The 23,011-nt window shown below is 27.0% G+C and overlaps 2 protein-coding genes across 9 annotated transcripts; both read right to left on the bottom strand.

Moving 5' to 3' along the window:
* Nucleotides 1-5,336: 5,336 nt before the first annotated feature.
* LOC110271675 (uncharacterized) lies at nucleotides 5,337-7,780 on the bottom strand. Of its 7 annotated transcripts, none has more exons than XR_015883446.1 (7): nucleotides 7,645-7,780; nucleotides 7,421-7,554; nucleotides 7,198-7,329; nucleotides 6,904-7,104; nucleotides 6,284-6,438; nucleotides 5,821-5,926; nucleotides 5,337-5,657 (listed from the first exon to the last, which is right to left on the bottom strand). XR_015883446.1 is itself a non-coding variant. In XM_088487829.1 (6 exons), the coding sequence occupies exons 2-5, from the start codon at nucleotides 7,532-7,534 to the stop codon at nucleotides 6,343-6,345; spliced, it is 543 nt and encodes a 180-aa protein (XP_088343955.1). In that variant the 5' UTR covers nucleotides 7,535-7,554; nucleotides 7,645-7,780; the 3' UTR covers nucleotides 5,337-5,657; nucleotides 6,323-6,342. The 7 variants fall into 7 exon arrangements, 1 of the variants encoding a protein (XP_088343955.1); XR_015883447.1 differs by having other exon boundaries at nucleotides 6,323-6,438; XR_015883444.1 differs by having other exon boundaries at nucleotides 5,821-6,438.
* Nucleotides 7,781-11,165: 3,385 nt separating this feature from the next.
* On the bottom strand, nucleotides 11,166-14,096 carry LOC107642276 (uncharacterized). Of its 2 annotated transcripts, XR_002362237.2 has the most exons (4): nucleotides 13,764-14,096; nucleotides 12,475-13,103; nucleotides 11,767-11,872; nucleotides 11,166-11,603 (listed from the first exon to the last, which is right to left on the bottom strand). XR_002362237.2 is itself a non-coding variant. In XM_021122720.2 (3 exons), exons 2-3 carry the CDS (start codon nucleotides 12,986-12,988, stop codon nucleotides 11,548-11,550), a joined length of 570 nt encoding a protein of 189 aa, XP_020978379.1. In that variant the 5' UTR covers nucleotides 12,989-13,103; nucleotides 13,764-14,095; the 3' UTR covers nucleotides 11,166-11,547. The 2 variants fall into 2 exon arrangements, 1 of the variants encoding a protein (XP_020978379.1); XM_021122720.2 differs by lacking the exon at nucleotides 11,767-11,872 and having other exon boundaries at nucleotides 13,764-14,095.
* Nucleotides 14,097-23,011: the final 8,915 nt, after the last annotated feature.

Here is a 23,011-nt window from a genome sequence, read left to right as displayed (position 1 = left end):
GTCTTTTTATTTTTAAAAAAAAAAATTTTATATCATCATAGCAGTGTAAAATATCAAAATAAACAAATATTATCGTATTTCACATTAAAATTATCCATATCTAAAAATTTTAGTCCTTTTACGTTTCTTCTTCTCTTTCTTTAAATCTTCTCTATTATTTTGTTCATTTTGTTAGAATAATTAAAAAGGTGATGAGTTGCTAACACATATCATAGTCAACAAATATATGAGTTTGATATTATGTTTTTAAGTATAATAAGTTATATATTCGTCAAAAAAAAAAAGTGTAAGCTATACGTTCGTTGTCCATCAAATTTGGATAAAAGAATAATTTATATTAAAAAAAAAAATCATAAATTCATTGTCTTAAATGTTAAACACTTAAACCTGTTTTTTGTTTCTCAGTTGAATGACATTAATTTGAATCTTTAGATTGTCAATGTAAAATTATTTAATAAAAAATTATTTAACAAAAGATTTAAAAATTTAGATAAAATCATTTGAATGTTTGTTTTCTTTTTTTGATTTTTTATAGTATCTCAATTTAATAGATTAAGGACTAATCCATAGTGAAACGAATTAATAAACTAACCACTTAAACCAATTCATATTGGTTATTCAAATGTGTGTTTAATTAGAGTTACTTGCATGTATTAATTGATTATTTACATTCATGAGTCAAAGGTAGTTATACTGTTTTTTTTTTATTTTATTTTTTAATTGCAAGAATGAATCTTCCTTGTAAAAAAAATATTATAAATGTATAATTAATTGAATAAATTTTATCAATATTTCTTATTCATATACATAAAAATACTAAGAAAAGTACCAGTATGAATGCAATCAGAAAATAAAAATAGAATTGTATTTGTATTTGTAAATACATACTATAGATCTAAAACTTAAAGAGTAAAATATGTCGATTACTGCAAAAAAAAAAAAAAAAAAAAAACAACTCATTTGTGGATTTAAATATAATTTTAAGTAGGAATGTACGTATTTTTAAGAATAGAAAATGTACTTTTTTGAATTACAACTTGAACCTTTATTAAAAATTGTATATTTTTTTAAATATTTTGAAAATAATGATAATTCTTATCAAAACAATTAATTAACACATATATAAACTTCTTTTTATTGTAAATTTTTATAATCTATTTATTTTGTATTAGTTCATTTTTAACATATTATATTATATAATATAAACAGATAATCAAAATAAATATTGGACAGAGACCATACTTTGATTTAATCATTTTGCTAAGACATTTAAAAGCTACTCTCTGTCTGGTGAGTTTCTGAAAAGTTGCTTATAAAAGCTGTAATGTAAGGGTGGCGGTGACCGACTTTTGTGGCAAAAAGTTGACAGAGATTTAACAAAGTCCGGAAGGAAGAAAAGAAAGTGAATCTCCCCAAATAGAAAAATATAAGTATTTATGTTATTATTTATTTATCTATTTTTATTTTTATTTTTTAGAAACATCTACTTCGGTTGACAACTGACATATACATGAAACATGATACGACATGAGACACATTGACACACAAATTTTAAAATCTTTTAAAACACAGAATACACACACACATATATATATATATATATATATATATATATATTTTAGAAAAATAGTAATATTCTTTGGTATTTTATCGATATTAAAATATAAATTAATTTTTTAATTATTTTTAATATCTTATTTTAATTATATAAAATATTTAAAATATTTTTTATTCTAATAAATAATAATATATACTTGTTCATATCTGGCCTAAATAATAAACCAGGTCCAAATTAAGCTAAGAAGCCCAAATCTTAAGAATTGGCCCTTACCGCCTATCCGACCTCTTCAAAGAGGTCGGAATCAACATACAAAGGCAAGTAACACTTATTCAAAGTAAGTAACTGCCTCCTTATATCTCTCATCCGCTTCTAGAAGAGAGATCTCAACAACCCTAAGATAAAGGGACGATTATCCACCATCAGAAGTGGAACTACTTTAGTGGTGGTTATTGGCTCGACTCCTATAAATACCCTGACACACTCAATTACAGTTAAGTTCCAATATACTAAAAGCCTGCTTAACTCCTTGCTGACTAAGACATTGGAGTGTCTTGCAGGTACCACCCCCCATTCCTCAAACACACAACTCGGACGGCGGCTCCCAGATGAACACAAGTCGGAGACCACCTTCCTCCGCAGTTTGGGCCTTCTGTTCTAGTCCAATCCACCTATCTTTAGATTACCTACGTAACAATACTATTTCTAAATTTATTTCAAAAATATATGTTAAGAATAAGGTTTGATATGTTGACACGTGATAGTATTTAGGTGTGTTCAAATGTGTCCGAAAAAAAACCTTTTTAATTTTTATTAAAATACAATTGGATACGACAAACACGCGTGTCGGACGAACGTCGATGGGTATCGTGTCCAAAATGTGTCTGACACGCAGACACGATACTATTGCCAGCAAAATATTACCATTTGTAGAAATTGCATTGTTTTCCAACTGTTTTTAAACATTTTAGAAAGAAACAAGAATAGATCCTTCATCCTTCTGAAAGAGAAATCTTACCTATCTTCCCTGTGTGTTAATTTGTGTGAACAAGAAGTGTTTAATATAAATATAAAGGTAATTATACGGTAGATATGCTAATTTCTAAATTAAAATATTTATAAATATATTAAAATACTAATATATGTGTAGTGGTGTAGTTGATAGTTGTATGAATAATCCATATTTTCGGTGCCTGCCAATTTTTTGTCTGAAGGCTTTAAGAATTTCTGCAGAAACCGCATATGAAATGAAAATGCATTGGACCACCAAGCACATGAGAGTGTGGTGTTCGGTGCAAAGTGCCAATATAAAAAATCAGAAGCACAATCAGTGTTTTTCGTATTTTTATCAAGCAAAATACAAGTTGTTAAGGTGTTACAACAATTTGAATCATCGCTTGCATTAGATGGAACTTTATTGGATTCAAAAACTTGGTTCTGCTAATCAAAATAATAATTAAGCACTTTTGCGTGTGTCTTTAATGTTGTAATCTTTATGAAATTATACTTGCCAGATAAATTGATTTGTATTTAGATAAACAATCCCGCTACGTTATCAACAGTGTTTCTGCCAACTCTTGTTTATGACTGTGTTTAACGTAATTGTCTTTGTGGATGTGTCTAACAAAAATGTCTTTTTTATGGCTGTGTCTAATGAAAGTGTCTTTATATATATATTTTCTGGATGTGTCTCTTTATACATGTGTTTAAAATATAATAATTAATTATTATTGACAATAAATTAGCAAATAGTATATTGGTACCCTATACTTTTTCTTAGATAAAAAAATCCGTGTATCTTTAAGTTTTTGCCTCTTTTATGTATTTAAATATGAAAGACACTAACCAAACGTTATCTTAGTCTTTCGAAAAAAAAAAAGATATTTACAAATGAGACCTGATACAAATGGTAAATTTGTTCACTTTCATGTAACTAGGGTTGGAAGTGAGTCAAGCCAGCTCGAGCTCAACTCGTTAACAGCTCGATAAGCTAAGCTCGTGAGCTGATGAGCCAAGCTTGAGCCTGAAATTGAACTCATAAATTAAATGAGTCGAGCTTGAGCTTGGATAAGCTCAGCTCATTAGCTCGTGAGCTGGCTCGATTATATATATATATTATAACAATCTTAATTATTTAATATTTATATTTATTTTTTACATATAATTTTAATATAGGACATAAATAAAAAATTTATAATTTATTGATAGATAAACAATATATAAAATTGATCTTTTCAAATATTTTTAAAAATATATAAGTTATAATTTATTGATATAAAATTATAGATTATGTATCTATGTTTCTCTTATTTGAGCTAGCTCGTGAGCTCGAGCCAGCTCGTGAGCTTTTGGTGAGCCGAACTTAAGCTTAAGAAATAAGCTCGATTGTTAATGAGTCGAGCCGTGAGTCAAGCTCAATTTTCGTGAGCCGAGCTTGAGCTTGGCCTAGCTCGACTCACTTCCGGCCCTACATGTAACTACATTTGGGTTCGAGACATCGATTTAACCCTTATAGTAGAATATATAGAAATTAGAATATATGAATCCATATAGTTGTGTATGTGTGGGTGGATGTGCGAATTTATAATGTAAGTCTATAATTAGTAGTTGTCCAATTTATTTGAAAAATAATTTATTTTAAATTTTTTATAAGTTTAATTATTTTGTTAGTATTTATAGTTTTATTAAATTATAATTAATTTTTTACAATTTTTTAAAATTAAATTTCTACATCTAATTAAATTTTTATTAGTATAAAATATATTAAAATTAATAATTTTTTTTATAAATTAAAAATATCTACAATAAAAAATCTAATTATATCTTAAATTATATATTTTTTAAAAGAAATATTTTATTAATTTTAATATTTTTAACTAAAAAAATTTAATTATAAAATTAAAAATAATATAAAAATTTAATAAAAAATATAAAAATCTAATTATAATTTCAGTAAAACTTAAATAATTAAATCTTTTCTATAATTAAAAAATCATAACTCACCCAATTCAGGAAGGAAAGACCCATTGGGAGGTTATCGAGGTAAGAAACACCCAAAACCAACATAATCATAAATTCTCTGACACACTAATGTAATTTAATGACTAATTCCAGCACTATTGGATACACTATAAAATTTGCCCGACATCAACACGTCTTGATCTATATTTTAACGACTAACGAATATATTATGGGTATATTAAAGTTAATTATCGAAATTAGTTATTAATATAAAATATATATTAAAATATAAATATATTAATAATTAATTTTAATATAAAATAAAATACTTTTCATTTTAGCTATGCTTATATTTATTATTATTACATACATTTAAAAAAAATAAATATTAGGCATCTTAATCTACTAATATAATGGATTAATGGAATATAAAAGAATTATTATGCAAATTTTCTTCATAATATAACCTATAAAAAATATACTTTAAATTTAAACTCAAAATTCCTTTGTTAAAATATTAGACATTTACCATCTTTATTAACCTATAAAAAGCATACTTTCATTATTTCGAAAACTCAAACCCAAAACTTCTTGGTTATAATTATCATACGTATTTAATTTATAAAAAAAAAAGATTAATGAACACACATATTAATACACTAGTAAATTATAACTTGGATACCTAAAAATGTCAACATAAAGAATACCCTTATTGGGGATGTAAATTCAATGGTTATTTGGTATTTTAAGCAGGGCAAAATATCACATCTTATTATATGAATAGATATACCTTCTACTGTAGAAATATAAAGGATTCCAACAACCAAAAAAGTCCATATTCACATTTTTTTTTCTTTTGGTGATTGATAGAGTCTTGATTGGCCTAGAGAGATTAATATCCAAGACCAAATTCATATCTACTAAAGCTATTTACTACTCATAACAGATGATATTAGAGGAGAGTTGGATTCTATGTACAAAACTAACTAATCTTGGTGGCATGAGATTATTTTGCCTCCCCCTACTTCTAGATATTAGTTTTTTGGTCAGAAAGATCACATAGTAACAGGCTCAGTCTTCTTCTAAGCTCTAAAATTCTGAATAGAAGCCAGCCATCGATCCATGTAGTTCATTCCAGCTGCATATCCAAACATTATCATTAGACAGTTTACAAACATTACCATTAATTGAAATGGCAGGTTTTAAATTGATAAATCAAGCTTGGACAAGGACAATACAAAGATACAACAAACTCATTTTCCATGAACAAGAAACAGGTCAAGTGACATTGTTCTACTTACAATGTTTGATTGATATTTTAGTAAAGGCACCATCTACTGAGATTGGATTCTATTTCTTAGCAAGTTACTTCTATTGAATCACCAAAGAAAGTCATCAATTGCTTGACTGCACAGTTTATATGGTATAGAATTTGGAACATTAGATTAGATAGTAATGTTAAATTCAGTGCAAAATTTTTCTCAGCATTATAATTGCTTAGCAAAGTCACAAACACAATAACAATAACAATGATAATTATGACATATACATTTCTTCATCAGAATCATCATCATCAAGGCTAAATCCAAACCATCAATTATAGATTGTTCTCAACCACATAATTTACAAGGGAACTCATAAAACACCTCAACAAATAATCTCTGTCCTCAAAGAACCAGCATAATAAAAGGAGTCACAATCCAATAACAACTTGAACAGAGTAAACCACCAACAATTTAGCAGCCAAAAGATTGGATCACTAACACATGGCATTAAAATTATCCACACAAATAGAACATGGACCTAAACTCAGATTTCGCAACTTAGGCCTCAGATGTACTATCTTCATCAGATGTACTATCTTCATCAGATGTACTAGCTTCCTCAGAAGTACTAAATTCATCAGATGTACTAAATTCCTGGATAAATACATTAAAAAGAGAATCTCAGCATGTTACATTAACTCCAATGCAAATAATCAATGAAAAAAAAAGCTTAACCACATGAAAGATAGAGGGGAAATGTTTAAACACAGTACTTAATCAAACCTATGAAATAGTTGATGCCAATTATCAATATATATACAAAGAACATGAAGCAAAAATCAAATGAGATATCTTGCACAGAACAAAATAGAAACAATATCATTAATAGTTTTGATGATTTATGACAGGCAGTGGCTATGATTACTCATGCAAAGAACCTAAGGATCACAGATAATTATGAGTCAGAATATAAGCAAACCTTATGATAAAGTAATGACAAAGCAAAACCACATTATCAAAGTAAAAATGCATCCACACACACAACAACAAAGTCATAACTAAAATAAACAAATTAAAATGCCAAAATACACCCTAAATATGGATAAATGATTATGGTACCTCCTCCTTAACAATCTTACAGAACTTGACAGAGACGGAATCATCCACTTTTTTCAATACTTTTGCATGAAATGTCAGTTCAACCCTGTAACGATTGCTTGCAATAAAAGTAATGTAATACATTAGGCCGGCAACATGGGGAGCACCGGCAACACATTGGACATTAGCCTTGACAATCTTACAAATCTCATAATGCGCCTTCTAGATAGTAATAACAAGAATAAAAATAATCATTAGTGAATGAGATTATAGACAAATAAAACTCAATAAAGCAAAAACCATCATAGACACAACATTTATGAAATTGTAGTATTCCAAGCATATCATAGCCAAACGGTACATAAGTCGCTTGTGATACCGATCTACTATCTCATAGGGTCGAATTCCGCCAGGTATTGAACCTCCATCCTCCGGAGCATCGAATCCCTGTAAACAAGAGTTAAATTATGATATGATATTAAAAAGAATAAAACAGAACACAGAGAAAAAATAAAGCGTGTGGTGAATTTTAAAGCACCTCACTGCTGTAATCCTCGAAGTAATCACGTTCTTCAGAAGAAGTTACTTTCACCGTTTTATTCGGTTTATCATCCACATCATCCATACCTCTTTTATCTCCGGCAGAAGCCATATCTCTCTCTAACTGTCAACCTGATTTCAGGAGAGAAGCACACGGAGTTTCAATTCAATGATGCACAAAATCACACATCTAAATCGGAGAAGAGAAGGTGGAGCACTTACGACAATCACCGGAACGTATGATATGAACAAAAGAGGTCGACGATTCTGATTCTATTGAATTGGGGTTAGGGTTTTTATTATTTTTTACTGGTGCCTTCAACGTTGTGGTCGCACTGTTGTTTATTGGGCTTACACGTTGGGCTTTTTATTGGGCACCTGCAACATTCTGAATCTGCTTGTTGGGTTTATTTTCATGATTTTCACTACTAGGTACATGTTGTAGCCTTGAAGGTTTATAATTGGCTCTCTTCCTTGGTCAATATTTATTCCGTTTCATTTTATTTAATATTGATAGCATCAACAAAAATTTGGTATATTCTTATATTAATGAATTTTTTATATATATAGTATTTAATTTTAGCTGCAATAGTTAAAAGAAAAATAGTAATATACTAATCTATTCTATCTCTTCTTCTATCTATCGATTCTATCTATTCTATTATATAAAAATTGGGTTTCTGACCGTTAATGACGGAGCTGACGTGGCATGCTTTTAAGAGTATTTCTCGATTTATTTCTTTTAACTCATTAAATACAAGTTATTACGATAAACTAACTATATCAACTAATTGATTTGATTAGATATTTAAATATCATATAATTTATTATAATTTATATCAATTTAATTTATTTACTTTAATGTTTTTTTAATTTATTAAACCAAATTTATTGTGTGTATTAATTAATTAATTTGATTAATTTATTAGTCATTAAAATAATAAATTTATGAATAAAATAGACAATTGAGATATTTTTAACTAATAATTAAATCAAATCAAATCAAATATATTGAGCTAAATTTAAATTATGTAAATTAAAGACTAAATTAAAATTTCTTACTTATTCAAGTTGAGTGCAATAAATACAAATTAATTTTGTTAGATAATCATAGTTGTCTGATTTACTATATATAGATGACCACACAAAATTATAAGAATCATGATTTTTATCATTCTTGCTATTTCAACTCTTCTTTTCTTCTTTTTTTTTCTATATGTATAACTTCTTTTATGTATAAATGTACCCAAAATGAGAAAGTACGGATGAGTATTTTATTGATTGTTTGTTTGATGAATATGTCTCAATTTAGGCATTCTACTACTGTGGATGGAAGTTGATCTGTAGCAATTCAAAGTAGCCAATGTATTTTTTTATAATATTAGATTGAAGAATATTTGTTAAAATGAATATACCCATTGTAATTAATTTTTTTCAATTGTTATATTTTTATATCAGTCGTATAAATTCTTTGAAGGCACAAAATAATAAAATAGGTTGACTTTAATATAATTAGAAACTAAATTTAATAGTTTAAATAAGCACCACTAATTATGTTAGAAAAATAATTTTTAATAATAATGTGATTTATATATTAATTCTCTTGAGTAAATTTATTTCAAAATGTAGAAATTAGACTCAATTACATTAAAATTTTAAAGGTAATATAGAATTTGACAACAAAATTAACATTCATTAAGGAAATAAATTTATTTATGGCTATTTTCTAACTATAAATAATAACAAGACTTATGAAAAATATTAATGTCATCATTCTTATTAATTAAATCATAATATTAGGTAACTGATAGTTTCCTATGGAGAAATAAATAATGTAATTTTACTTTCATTACTTAATCACATTACTTATAATTTTTTTTATAATTTTACACTTTCATTCTAATCACATTACATTATTCATTTAGAATGAAAGTGTAAAATTTATTTATTTATAAAAAAATATATTACTTTAAGTGTAAAATTAAAAAAATAAATTTATTTAGAATGAAAATAAAGTGATTAAGTGTAAATATGATTAAAAATAATTAAATACTATGTACAGTAAAAAATTAATATTATTGAAGAATAAAATTAAAATTTATTTCTATGTATCGTTTTTGTCCCCAACGTTTTAGTCCTATTTAAGTCTCTAACATTTTAAAATTGTCTCAATTTTGTCCCGCCATTAATTTTATTAACGGATCCCTAACGGCAGGACAACATTGATTCAATTTTAAAACGTTAGGAATGTAAATAGGACGATTGAAACGTTAGGAACAATTTTGGGACTTACCCCAAACGTTGGGGACAAAAACAATACTTTACTTTAATAATAATAATATGGTATGATAATGATATGAAGTTGGCCCGGTTACTTTATTCATGATAAAAAACAATAATTCTAATCATAATATGATATGATAAAATCATATAATTTTAACAAAATAAATATATGATGTACATACAAGTATAACTAATGTAAATAATAAAAAATTATCTTAATAATAACTAATTTACATATTTATTTTTTTTAATAAAGCCTATATATAGAGTTTTTTTTGTGATATTTAGCCTAGATTTGAGAGTCAACTCGTTTTCTTTAAATTTATTATTCTTCTTTTACTACTTCATAGAATGTATTCCTCGTTCTTCATCGAAGTTGATCTCTTTAAGGTACAATTTATAATATTGTATAGTATTTTTTATATACTCATTTTATTATATTATTCTTTTGATAATTTAATAATTGTTCTTGTTCCAACTTATTCTTTTCGTCTAATGTTCCAGTGCGATTGTCTTTTGCCGCAATCGTTTACAATGCATCACATCCATGAAATACCTCATCGAGTTGTATTCACTTATTCGGGTTCTAACTACATGGATGTAAGCATCCAAAGAAGAGGCAGTAAACTTTATTTTACTGAAGGATGACTCACATATTATGACCAATCTAATGGAATGTGGATAAAATTAGTTTTCTTAGGAGGAGCTCGATTTTTGATTGAGGAGTTGTTTCCACGGAGCTTTGTAGGCAAAGTTCAAGTTTCATCCCCTCCATGCTTTCTAGGTCTGACTGGAGATCTTCAAAGTGGAGCACATAATGAGATTGAATTCCCTCAATATAAGTTCAGTTTTGCTAAATTCGTGTCAAACTCGGATATGCAATTTCACGATTAGTAATATATTTAAATTTTCTTATTTTAAGCTTTTTGTTATTAAAATAATTTTATAATATATTGTGATTTTTTTTAGAAATTACCGGCCTTCTTTTGCATCAATGCAATGTCATTGAACGGAATAAGGGTAAGTTTAGTTTCTCAATGTGACAATTCTATACATTGCCGTATTGCATGGATAGTGGATGATGAAACTTATTTAATAAGAGGATGGTCTGAATTTGCACGAATTTTAAATGTCCAAACTTATGATGTTTCAGTTGGTTGTCGTTACGAGAATGACTCTAATTCTTCAAATATTATATATAACCTATAAAAAATATACTTTAAATTTAAACTCAAAATTCATTTGTTAAAATATTAGACATTTACCATCTTGATTAACCTATAAAAAGCATACTTTTGGTATTTCGAAAACTCAAACCCAAAACTTCTTGGTTATAATTATCATACGTATTTAATTTATAAAAAAAAATAATAAACACACATATTAATACACTAGTAAATTATAAATTGGATACCTAAAAAGTAGTTCATGAACAATATGAACAAGCAATGTCAAACATAAAGAATACCCTTACTGGGGATGTAAATTCAATGGTTATTTGGTATTTTAAGCAGGGCAAAATATCACATCTTATTATATGAATAGATACCTTCTACTGTAGAAATATAAAGGATTCCAACAACCAAAAAAGTTCATATTCACATTTTTTTTTTCTTTTGGTGATTGATAGAGTCTTGATTGGCCTAGAGAGATTAATATCCAAGACCAAATTCATATCTACTAAAGCTATTTACTACTCATAATAGATGATATTAGAGGAGAGTTGGATTCTATGTACAAAACTAACTAATCTTGGTGGCATGAGATTATTTTGCCTCCCCCTACTTCTAGATATTAGTTTTTTGGTCAGAAAGATCCCATAGTAACAGGCTCAGTCTTCTTCTAAGCTCTAAAATTCTGAATAGAAGCCAGCCATCGATCCATGTAGTTCATTCCAGCTGCATATCCAAACATTATCATTAGACAGTTTACAAACATTATCATTAATTGAAATGGCAGGTTTTAAATTGATAAATCAAGCTTGGACAAAGACAAGACAAAGATACAACAAACTCATTTTCCATGAACAAGAAACAGGTCAAGTGACATTGTTCTACTTACAATGTCTGATTGATATTTTAGTAAAGGCACCATCTACTGAGATTGGATTCTATTTCTTAGCAAGTTACTTCTATTGAATCACCAAAGAAAGTCATCAATTGCTTGACTGCACAGTTTATATGGTATAGAATTTGGAACATTAGATTAGATAGTAATGTTAAATTCAGTGCAAAATTTTTCTCAGCATTATAATTGCTTAGCTAAATGTGCCTGATTGTCATTAGAGAAAAGTCACAAACACAATAACAATAACAATGATAATTATGACATATACATTTCTTCATCAGAATCATCATCATCAAGGCTAAATCCAAACCATCAATTATAGATTGTTCTCAACCACATAATTTACAACGGAACTCATAAAACACCTCAACAAATAATCTCTGTCCTCAAAGAACCAGCATAATAAAAGGAGTCACAATCCAATAACAACTTTAACAGAGTAAACCACCAACAATTTAGCAGCCAAAAGATTGGATCACTAACAATTTAGCCCCAAAAGAACCAAAGAAATTAATGGTACTTAAAAGATGTTCTCTGTTCTATACATCCCCAAAAATGTTATCTCAATTTTGGGGCTAAATTGTCATCACCTCAATGTTTTTGGGACTAAAATGTTAAGCAGTGCAATGAACTTGAAAGAGAACAATACAATACAATACAATACAAGTTGAAATCAAATTATACAATTGAAGTAAATCTTACCAGATGAAAACTCATTTGGGAGGTCATTGATGACACTCAAAAGCTCATTATTGGAACCCTCAACCTCCTTGCATCCAGGTCTATAGCAAGGAACAAGCACAGCAAAACTATTATCGGATTCATCATCGAAGCTCTGAAAACTGGATCCATGAGGCTCCAACCACCCAATGGACCAATCAGAGTCATCAGATTCAGAGCCAGACAAGCACCCACCACCACCATCAGAAGGAACCAACACAACATCATCATCAATATCGTTAGCATGGTCATCATCATGATGATCCCTTATCCTTCTCTCTTCTCTGCTCTGCCATTTCCTCTTAACCTTGTTCCTGTGAGATGATGGAGCTACCTTTGTTCCCTTCACCAAAGGGAACTTCATCACAGCCTCTCTTTCCTTCATTGGAAAGCCCCATTCAGTGGATGATGATGATGAGCCACTGATGGAAACTGGCTCTTTCTCTTTCTTGCCACCCCATAACCACCATGACAAACGTGTCAAAGAGACAGCCATAAAGGGTTACACTTCACACAACTGAGTTGAAGAAGCTCTCTCTCTTTAGAATCCAATGAATTGTGAAAGAAACAAGTCAAAATTTTTGAGAGAGTGGACAGCCAGTGGTTCCTGCCTGTTGCAGTAACCACTCTAGATTAGGAAATGATTCAATTCAATTTCACCAACAAAAGAAAAAGAAAATCCAAATGAAAAAAATATAAAAAATGGGGCATTAATAAATATAAATAAATAAATTCAATCCATCAAAGCCATAAACTTAAAATAACTGATAAAAGCCAAAAGCTTTTTTTTTTAAAAGATACTACAAAAAAAAAAAGGCAATAACATGAATGCAACAGAAGCAGTAAATTCCTCAAGGTTTCCTCAAATATCAAACCCAATTCAACAAGTTGAAGAACTTATCATGAATTAACTGATCTATTGCCCAATTTGGAATGTCAACAAAAAAAAATACAGTATATTTTTTCCCTTTATTCAATGATTTTAATAAGCCAAATTCATCAAATTTCCAAACATAAGTCTCAAACACAAGCATCCCCAGAAATGCACAAAAAAGTTCATTATCCGTATTCCAAAAGAACAAATTTTTATCCTTTTTTATCAATCCCAAAGTACCAACATGTAAATAATTATCATCCCACAATCAACCCCAAAATCATACACACAATGACACATTCATAAATCACAATCATTCCACTGAATGCAAAATCCAGAAGAAGCCTAAATAGAACCCATTATATATTTAGCAAGTTAAGAACTTTGGAATAAAGACCTTCGCTTTGGGGTCAAAATCGGGAATTCACCCTCACTCAAGTAAGACCCAAGTGTCACCGCCTCACCGGAACATCCCAAATTCCTCGCCGGAAAAAAAAAAAGAACCGCAAGAGTAATGATGATGAATTGATGATCGGAGCCAAAAAAAAAAAAAAAGAGAAAAAGAAAGAAAGAAAGAAAGAATAAAAAAACAAAACTCCGGCGACAATGCGGTGACTCAGTGAGTCAAATTCCGAACCCTAACTCGCCAATTATGGAACTACCACTCTGTATCCTGTTCCTGATTCTGTTTCTGGGTGCAGTGACGCAGACCCACCACACTCTAACTCCGTCTTCATCTGAATTTATAGAAAGCTGGTTCTGTTGTTTTGTTGCGCCTTTTCAATCGAACGGTTGAGATTGCACCGGATCATTGATCATGTGGGGGCAGGTACAGGAGATTACCGTATGAGGCTATTAACGGTGTTTTGTGGTGTTTTTTTTTTAAAGAAATGATGAGAATATCTGGGACGTTGATTTCTGATAAGAGAGATCACTACCGTCCAAATTTGCTGACGTGTTTGACCATAACCCAATCATGGGATGCCTGTGCGCTCCATCTTGTTGACACGTGTAATAATGATGTTCAGAAAATGATAATTTAAAAGTTAAAAGACCAAATGAGGTTTAAATCAACATGAAAAAATATAGTCACCAAAAAAATTAATATGAAAAAATATAAACAGATAATGAGAATATTAAATAATGTGAATAATAGATATATTAAATGTTCAATTTAATAAGTATGCAGATGATTATATTCATTATTTTTAATTTAATGATTATTTTTTTTATTCGATTTATTTATGTACAGTTAATAATAGCTGAATATTTAATACATTAGTTGTGCATATAGTTTTAAGGTTTAAGAGGTAATTTAGGGGTGGAATAATTTTTTACTTTATTGGACCAATTTTAAAGCTCATTATTCATATTGTTTATGAAAATTATTGTCTACCAAACAAAACCCAATACCATAAATAATTTTCAAAAGGGAATACTTTTGTTTCTAATCAACATTTTAAACTTTAAATAAAAAGTTATACCAATTAAAAAGAAACTACTTTCTAATTTTTATATCAACTTCTTTTAATTCATCTTTTGATTAATTTATATTAGGTATGAAGTGACTTCTTTTATTTTTTATTTCTAGTTAGTACTATTATGATGATGATTATCAAAGGAATACGGAATTCCTAGTTACTTATTGAAAAATTGTGATCTTTTAGTGTTTTAGACAACTGTTATTGATGATAAAGATAAGTTGTATTTTGGAAGTTGTTGCATTAGACAAATCATTATCATTATTGCTAAGAAACACCGGGGTAATTGATCCCAAAACTAACACGAAAATATTGATTGAAGTTGTTCATCAATTTTCTACGGCCTAAGCTAACTGAAAATGAAAGTAGGTGTACATGGAGTAATCAATACTCAAAGAATATAGAACATAGAATATTAGGATAAGTAATCTCCAAAACATGGCACACAAATAAGGACGACAAGTGTTATATTAACGTACCAAAAAAAATTTATAGATGTTTTTGACATCCATCCATTTTGTTTTTTAGAACAAGCTCCTCCAATAATTATTTGACTTTTGCACCCTTCGGCTCTATCCTTCTTTTTAAAAATTAAGAACATTACCATTTGGGTAACGTTATTTGCCTCTCATGATGCCAGCATTATTCAAATCAATCAATTGCAACCATATATGTTTCAATATAAAATTTTAATACATATGGTAAGTATTAAAAAAAAAAAAAGTAAATTTGACTGTCATTCAATTAAATTTATATAGTTAAATATTTTTAATTAATAAATTTAAAAATAAATTATTTTTATTAATGTGATAATACATGATTGATTGTTTATATAAATTTTTTATACTGTATTTGAAAATTAAATTCATAGATATAATATTAGAAATAAAGGTGTTACACGCTCTTGCTTGTTTGGAGATTATTATTCTAATTCTCCCATTTTTTATATTCACTCAATTTTGTACCATATAATTTTTTTCAAGAAATAATGTTGTTGTTCTTTTATTTATTTTCTAAACTTTTTAACTAATAATGAATGGAATACATATCAAATGAAAATAGTAAGAAAAAATAATTAATCTCGGCATAATTGTACTTGTATATATCCTAAATCATATATATTTTATGTATTGTCAAGATTAAATAGTTAATTTTATTGCTAATACACTCAAAATAATTTTACCCTCTATGAAGAGGAATTGCCATATATATACACAATGGGTTCGATCCAAAAGCATATAAATTTGTTATCATTGTGTGATTATTGTATAATTGTACAGTTTATTTGTGATTATCTGTATGCACAATAATTATTATTAGTAATATACAAATGAAAAGCTGAAAAAAGAATTAACGTTTATTTTTGTAGATACGAATAAAATTGTAGTGTAACATTCAATTATTAAATTTTGTAATATTTTTTAAAATTATAAGAACAGGTTAATAGCCTCACACAGTTAATAATACACCTCTCTTGTATTATATATTTTAAATTTTTTCAATATTCAAAAAAATTAGCTAGCCTTATAAGAAGAGCATTAAAATTATTAAAAATATTTGGTAACAAAAAAAATTAGCAAAAAAACAGTCATAACTTACCTTATTTAACATTCATTAATTGTTGCGACAATTAATAAATACTAAATAAGACAAGTTATGGCTGTTTTTTTTTTTGTCTCCCTAATATTACTCGAAAATTATTTTCCAAAGCATTGAGTAAAGGCACTAAAGAATCTTGGCTTCGATTTGACTTTCTTATCCCACTTTCTTTTGTTTTTTTTTTTTCCTCTGTTCATTTTTTTGGCCATATCTAATGACATAAACAAATTCCGAAACTGAGTAAAGAATGACATGGGACCAAGTGCGAAAATTAAAGAAGAATAATGCATACACTGTAAATTAAAGCATCTATGATTAATTTATGAGTTAAAAGAGGGCAGAGGGTGATAGGTTGAAAAGGAAAAAACGAGAAAATTATTGCTATATATGAAATGAAATTAGGTTAATCATAACAATCACTCTTTGGGGAAGATCACAATGAAGCTTTTGGCGGATTAAAAGGTCATATTCCCCTATTTTCATAGACCCAAAAAAAAAAATGAAAAAGTCTATCATCATTCAATTACAAAATCAATCACGCATGTTATATTATATATAAGATAAGATTTAGTTAACCACTTTAACAATACGAGTGAAGATTATTATTAATACAAAATTTTATTTTTTTATTTTAATAATATATAATAATTATATTAAAAATTAAATTTTATACATTTTTCTATGATAATTTTTTTATTAATAATTTTAATTATTTTATATGTTAACTAAATTTTATATTATATTATATTATATTATCATTATTTTCTTTATTTTCTCTGACTCTCAGTCACATTTCCACTAATCAAACCGTATATATAGAACTACTAATCCAAAAGTTGGAACAATTGGAATTCATAAATGGTTTATATTTAAAGAAGAGTAATTATTAGTACGGCTTTACTTTCATCCTTGAAATTTTAAGCATGATTTAAATGGTCCATATTTATTTATTTTATGTAAATTGACTTTTACAATATTAAGAATACTAACTCAACCATCATTTATTTTTTAATTCAATTTTGTTTTATTTTCTATGAAGTGTTGTATTTTAACTCGCTAACATGTGGGACTAGATAAATAACCTACATGATGGCTACTGTTCATGAGTTACCTGGTCGGTGATTGGAGATTGCTTTCTTACTCCTTCAGACGGCCTTTTGTTGGCTGTCCGGCTGTTTATTTCGACGATTAAGTCAGTAAATATTTTAGAGATATATTAATATGGGTCAGGAATAAGAATTTCTTTCCTAGAGAAATGGGTGTTTTTTCTTTATATAAGGAAAGTGATTTTACCTGTATTTATGAGTTTTTTTTATACATATTATGATTGAGTAATGTTACGTAGCTAAAACTCACAAACAATAAATAAAATGTATACTTAATAATAGGGTGTGCATGGTCCAGTCCGGTTCGAAGATTCGGCCCAATTTCGAACACTTTAGGAGCTATTTTGGTGTAATTTTATCGGATCTAGGGTCGGGTAAGAGTCTCAAAAATAAACCCAGTCATTATTTTGGGTCGGGTCCGGGCCATGGCTCAAGTCATCCGAAGTCGGCCCGGTAGCCCGGTCATCATACACAATTAATATTTTGTATTATTAGTTATTATAAGACTATAAGTTAATGTTTTATGTTTAAAATGCATAAGATTTTAGACTAATGTATAATATTGTGTTATTTATATTGATTTAAATATTTAGTGTTATTAGATAATATTAGTATTGATTATGGTTATGCTTTAATTTTAGATAAGAGTTGGTTCTTGTTATATTTTTCTAAGTGAATTTTACCATGTCAAATAATAGTTGAAGTCTTGAAAATTTGGATATTTTCACATGCTAACTTATAAGAAGGTATCAATGTATTATAGTGTTAACGGCCCGGTTTTTACCCGGTATAATCGTGACCCGAAAGTGTATAGATTTCATCGGGTCTAGGGCCAAATTCGGGTCTAATAAATAGGCCCGATATATATTTCGGGCCGGATCTGGGTCACATCAAACCCAATTTTACCCTGCCCATGCACAGTTAATAATATTCTTACTTATAAGAGAGTGTAGATTACTCTCTTTAAGTAATTGACACAATTAATTTTTTATAAATATCTTTTTTTATTTAATTACACCAAAAATTAATTTAAATTTATGAGAATCAAATCTCAAAAATCTTCCCTCGTTATTAGCTTATTAAATTCACAATTATACAAATTTTATTTCAAATAAAAGAATCCTAAAATATATCTTCAAATTACCATAACACATTTTATAAAAAAATTCAAAATCTCAAATTCGTTAATCTCAATTTATTAAATATCATAAATGTAAAAAAATTGTTGGTTTATAAGCTGCAAAATAAATAATAATAAATTAATTTCAATTCATAAATTATGAATGTTATACATATAAAATTATGGATGTTAAGTTAAAAAAAATTAATAATTTCTACTATATCACTCATTTTTTTATATATAACTTGTATATTATAAAATAAAAATAAAAATAAAATTAGAAGAAAATTATGATATAAATTATTAAATATATTTTTTATTTGATCAGATTAAAATTGATAAATAAATATACATATGAATATCATCTAAAAAATATTAAAATAAATTAAAATTATGATCTATTAAAGCATATGTGGGATAATTCAAAAAAAATATATCTTAAAATTGGATAATATTAATTATAAAAATTTGTTAATTATAGACATTATATATATAACAGTATATGAATGTTATGAATATGAAATTATGAATATTATTTATGTGAAATTATAGATATTATATGTAAAATTATAGATATTATATTAAATATATTCTAACTCATTTCACTACATAGAACAAGAAAATAAAAAAAATTAAAGAAAATAGATTAAAAAAAATTATGTGCATAATAGATAAGAAATTAGCACATATATACATGGTAAAAGAAAAAATCTGTCGGATTTAATAGAATTGTTAATAGTAGATAATATTTTTTTATAATAGTTGATAAAACAATTTGAATATTATTAATGTACTTTTTATTATTACTATTAATGTAATTAATGTATAACTTATTCAATTATTATTTGTTAAAGTGAGAAAAAATGAAGAGAGTGAGAAAAAAAATAATAAATATATGTATTGTAATTAAAGAAGTTAATAAAAAAAATTATATTGTTTTTGACTTTTTTTTTTATTACCAAACATTTTTAATTGTAATCTTGGTACAATACAAAATCAACCTTAGTTTACAGATGAATTAAGGTAATCAATAACATGGGTGCTAAAAGTACAAATAATGGGGTGCTAAAAGTACAAATAAATTTTTTTTGTTTGTTTGAATCTGTGGCCACTTGTACTTCACCCTAACTTTTTTTTTTTTTTTATGGTATTCTTTAACTCGACAAATTAAGGATTAATCCATCGTGAATTTAAACTCTATTTAAGGGTCAATCGCTGACTAATAAGTTGCTCCATGCATAAACCAAAATTCGAACCCCTAACATTTACTTAAGCGAATGAATGAGTTAATCACTCGACCAACCTAAATTGGTTTATACTTGACCCTAACTTGATGTTAATTAACTTGAAGGTGAACCCTATGGGCCTTTACCTTCTCCACATGCATTTGCATTGGACACTCCATGTGCCTCAGCCCTAGGTACCAAACGAGGCTAAAATTTTTATATATGGATAATTTTAATGTGAAATACAAAAATATTTGATGATTTTGGTGTTCTACAGGGTTGTGGTAGTAGCACAAAACGTTACTAACGTTTTGTAATAAAAAATTTTTTTTAATCATCAAAGAACAAAACGTCACTGACGTTTTGTAATAAAAAAATATTATTTTAATTATTAAAACACAAAACGTCGCTGACGTTTTGTTAGAAAAATATTATTTTAATTGAAGAAACACAAAACGTCATTGACGTTTTGTAAATGGCCATAGTTGTGTTCAACACACAATTTGGTTCATGATAAAGGATTTCACCTCTAGTAATACAATATTAAAAAGAAAAAGTTCACCAAACGACAACATAATAAGATTTTTTATTTCCCGGTTCTAATAATATTATGTATTTATTAATTATTGAACCACTCACGGATATTCATTTTGACAATTTTTACATTATATATTGGTAATTAAAATCTCAATTTTATTCTTAAAATTTTAAATAAGTTAATTATTTTTTAAAAAAAATTAATAAATTAAATAGTATTACAATTTAAATCTTGTTAAAATTTCATATTTTACATATTTAATTTATCATAAAATTTCGATTTTTTCTATTTTAATGGTGATAGTGTTATTTAAAAGAGTAGACACAGGACAAATAAAGATGAAGGAATAGAAAAAAAAAGTGTGTTAGAAAAAATTAAACTGTTAATAATTTGTCAGATTTGGAATAAAATAATAAAATAAAAATATTCTTGATATTTTTTACAAATATTATGGACAAAATATATAATGTACCACAAAAAATTAAATATCTTGACAGATTCTCACAGAAATTAATATGTTTGATTTGAGGAAATCTTGTCATGTTCATTAATAATATCATTAGAGGGATAAACTCATAATTTATGTTTGATCTACTACATATAGTTGATAAATTCACACAACATCGTTTTTTTTAGTTGAATGGATGAAATTAATAATAAGGAGAGAGAAACACATATTAATGAATTGAATAAAATCTTGATAAGTGTTAATTGTATAGAGTTAGGAGAATAATAATTAGGCTTACTATTTAGTACTCTCAATTATTTTTCTTGTTTTTATTACACAATAAAAATATTATTACTTCGTAGTGCTTCATTATTGACTAATTAATGTCTTATATAAGGGTCATAATATAATGTGGTTGATGATTCTTGTAAAATGCTATAGTACAGTTACCATATCTAATGTAGCTATAGCCACTTTAATATTTTTCTTCTTTAGATGGACATGGTTGCTTTAGGAAAATGTTGAAATTTTCTGATCTCATTTGGCATAGTGATGATGATTCTTTTATTTTATATCCTTAAAAGGACAAAAAGATGGAGCACTGAATTTGGTGCTTCATGATGCTTTCATTTCTCTTATTATGCTTGCAAGTTGCGTTCAAAAGCGACAAATAAAGTCTCTCACCTATTTTATTTCGGATTATTTCCTATACTTATTTTATTTTTTGTAGAAACTTAGGTGCAGTTGACTTTACGTGAAGTTGATAACTGAGAACCGTTAGATGATTTAATTGATTTGACTAAATTTTCATTTACGCTCTCAGCTATCAATTTTATGTGAAGTTGACTCTACCTGAGTTTTCACCCTCACCTTATTTTGTAGTTGTCTTTTCTTACAGTACTAATACTAACATCTATTCAGCTAGCATAGCTAGTTAGCTATAATGTTTGAGTATTATTATTATTTTTATAGTTTAATTAATTTATTGCTTTATTCATAATTTTGAAGTTTTAAAAGATAAAAAAACATATTACTAATATGTATTTGAATTTTTGTTTAGAATATCAAAACTGATTTGAGGAGAAAAAAATTGGCAAGCAGTCACTTTGTCTAAATCATGAAGCATTTTAAAGGACCAATAATGTTAGAGAAACAACAAAATTTAAATTTATTTTAGAATTAATAAATATTAAATAAGATAAGTTTTAATTGTTTTTAATTAATTAATTTGTTTTGTTATCAAATAATTTTATTAAAAAAAAACTTAAATATTTAACTCTTTATACAATTATAATTTTTGTCATTATCTAAAAAAAATCTTAATAAAAAATATTTTTGAAAGAAAAATTTTTAAGTTTAACCAAAGGACTAAAGTAGTTAAAAAGAAATCAGACATTTAAGACAAAAATAAGATATTCAAATATTAAAGATGAAATTAAGACTTAATCTAAATACTAGAGACTAAATCAATATTTTATCCTTAAATAAATTAAGAACTCAATTATTAACTAACAATTAATTTAATTCAATACCAATAAAAGAGACGAAATGGAGTAGAGATGTTCATCTAGATAAAAAAATAAAAATATAGAGTAAGAGACAAAGAGAGACTAAAGAAGAGGAATGACAATTTGAGCTTACCCGATTGTCCACCCCAAATACGACAGAATTTTCAACAATTGACTGGGTTTTGAGATAGGTATGGTCGTATGGATAATATCTGATGAATAAATTAATTTTGATAGTGTAAAAATTTATGTGCAGTTAATTTTATATGAAGTTGATAATTAAAAAATATTAGATGATAATTTAGTCAAATGTATCAAATTATTTAACGACTATCAACTATAACTTTATATAAAGTTAACTGGACATAAAAACAATTTTGTATAAGAACCAAATTAATATAATTTAGCCTTTAAACCAATCAAACTAATCGAACGTTACGTTATATTATTTTTGAATATAGAAATTTTGATACCATCTATAAATTTTTTTTTAAAAGTTTAAATTTATAAAAAAAATGCACATAAATGATTAGATATTTTATAAAAAAAAAACAACTAATTATTAAGCTCGCCACAATTGATGATAGATGTGGCTAAATCCTTTAAACTTATAATTTCA

This window comes from Arachis ipaensis, chromosome B5 (assembly GCF_059453495.1).
Source record: "Arachis ipaensis isolate K30076 ecotype BB chromosome B5, ASM5945349v1, whole genome shotgun sequence".
NCBI lineage: Eukaryota > Viridiplantae > Streptophyta > Magnoliopsida > Fabales > Fabaceae > Arachis > Arachis ipaensis.
The sequence above is the reverse complement of the archived record's forward strand: the minus strand, read 5'-3'. Positions and strand labels throughout refer to the sequence as shown.

Bases quoted from the DNA above. Each gene is read 5' to 3' on its own strand.
- LOC110271675 (XM_088487829.1), bottom strand. From the start codon at position 7,534: ATGGCTTCTGCCGGAGATAAAAGAGGTATGGATGATGTGGATGATAAA. The intron at 7,330-7,420 runs GTGCTTTAAAAT...TCTTGTTTACAG, and splicing joins TCGAGGATTACAGCAGTGAG to GGATTCGATGCTCCGGAGGA. The intron at 6,439-6,903 runs GTACCATAATCA...GTATTTATCCAG, and splicing joins GTAAGATTGTTAAGGAGGAG to GAATTTAGTACATCTGATGA.
- LOC107642276 (XM_021122720.2), bottom strand. From the start codon at position 12,988: ATGGCTGTCTCTTTGACACGTTTGTCATGGTGGTTATGGGGTGGCAAG. The intron at 11,604-12,474 runs GTAAGATTTACT...TTGGATATGCAG, and splicing joins CCCAAATGAGTTTTCATCTG to CTGGAATGAACTACATGGAT.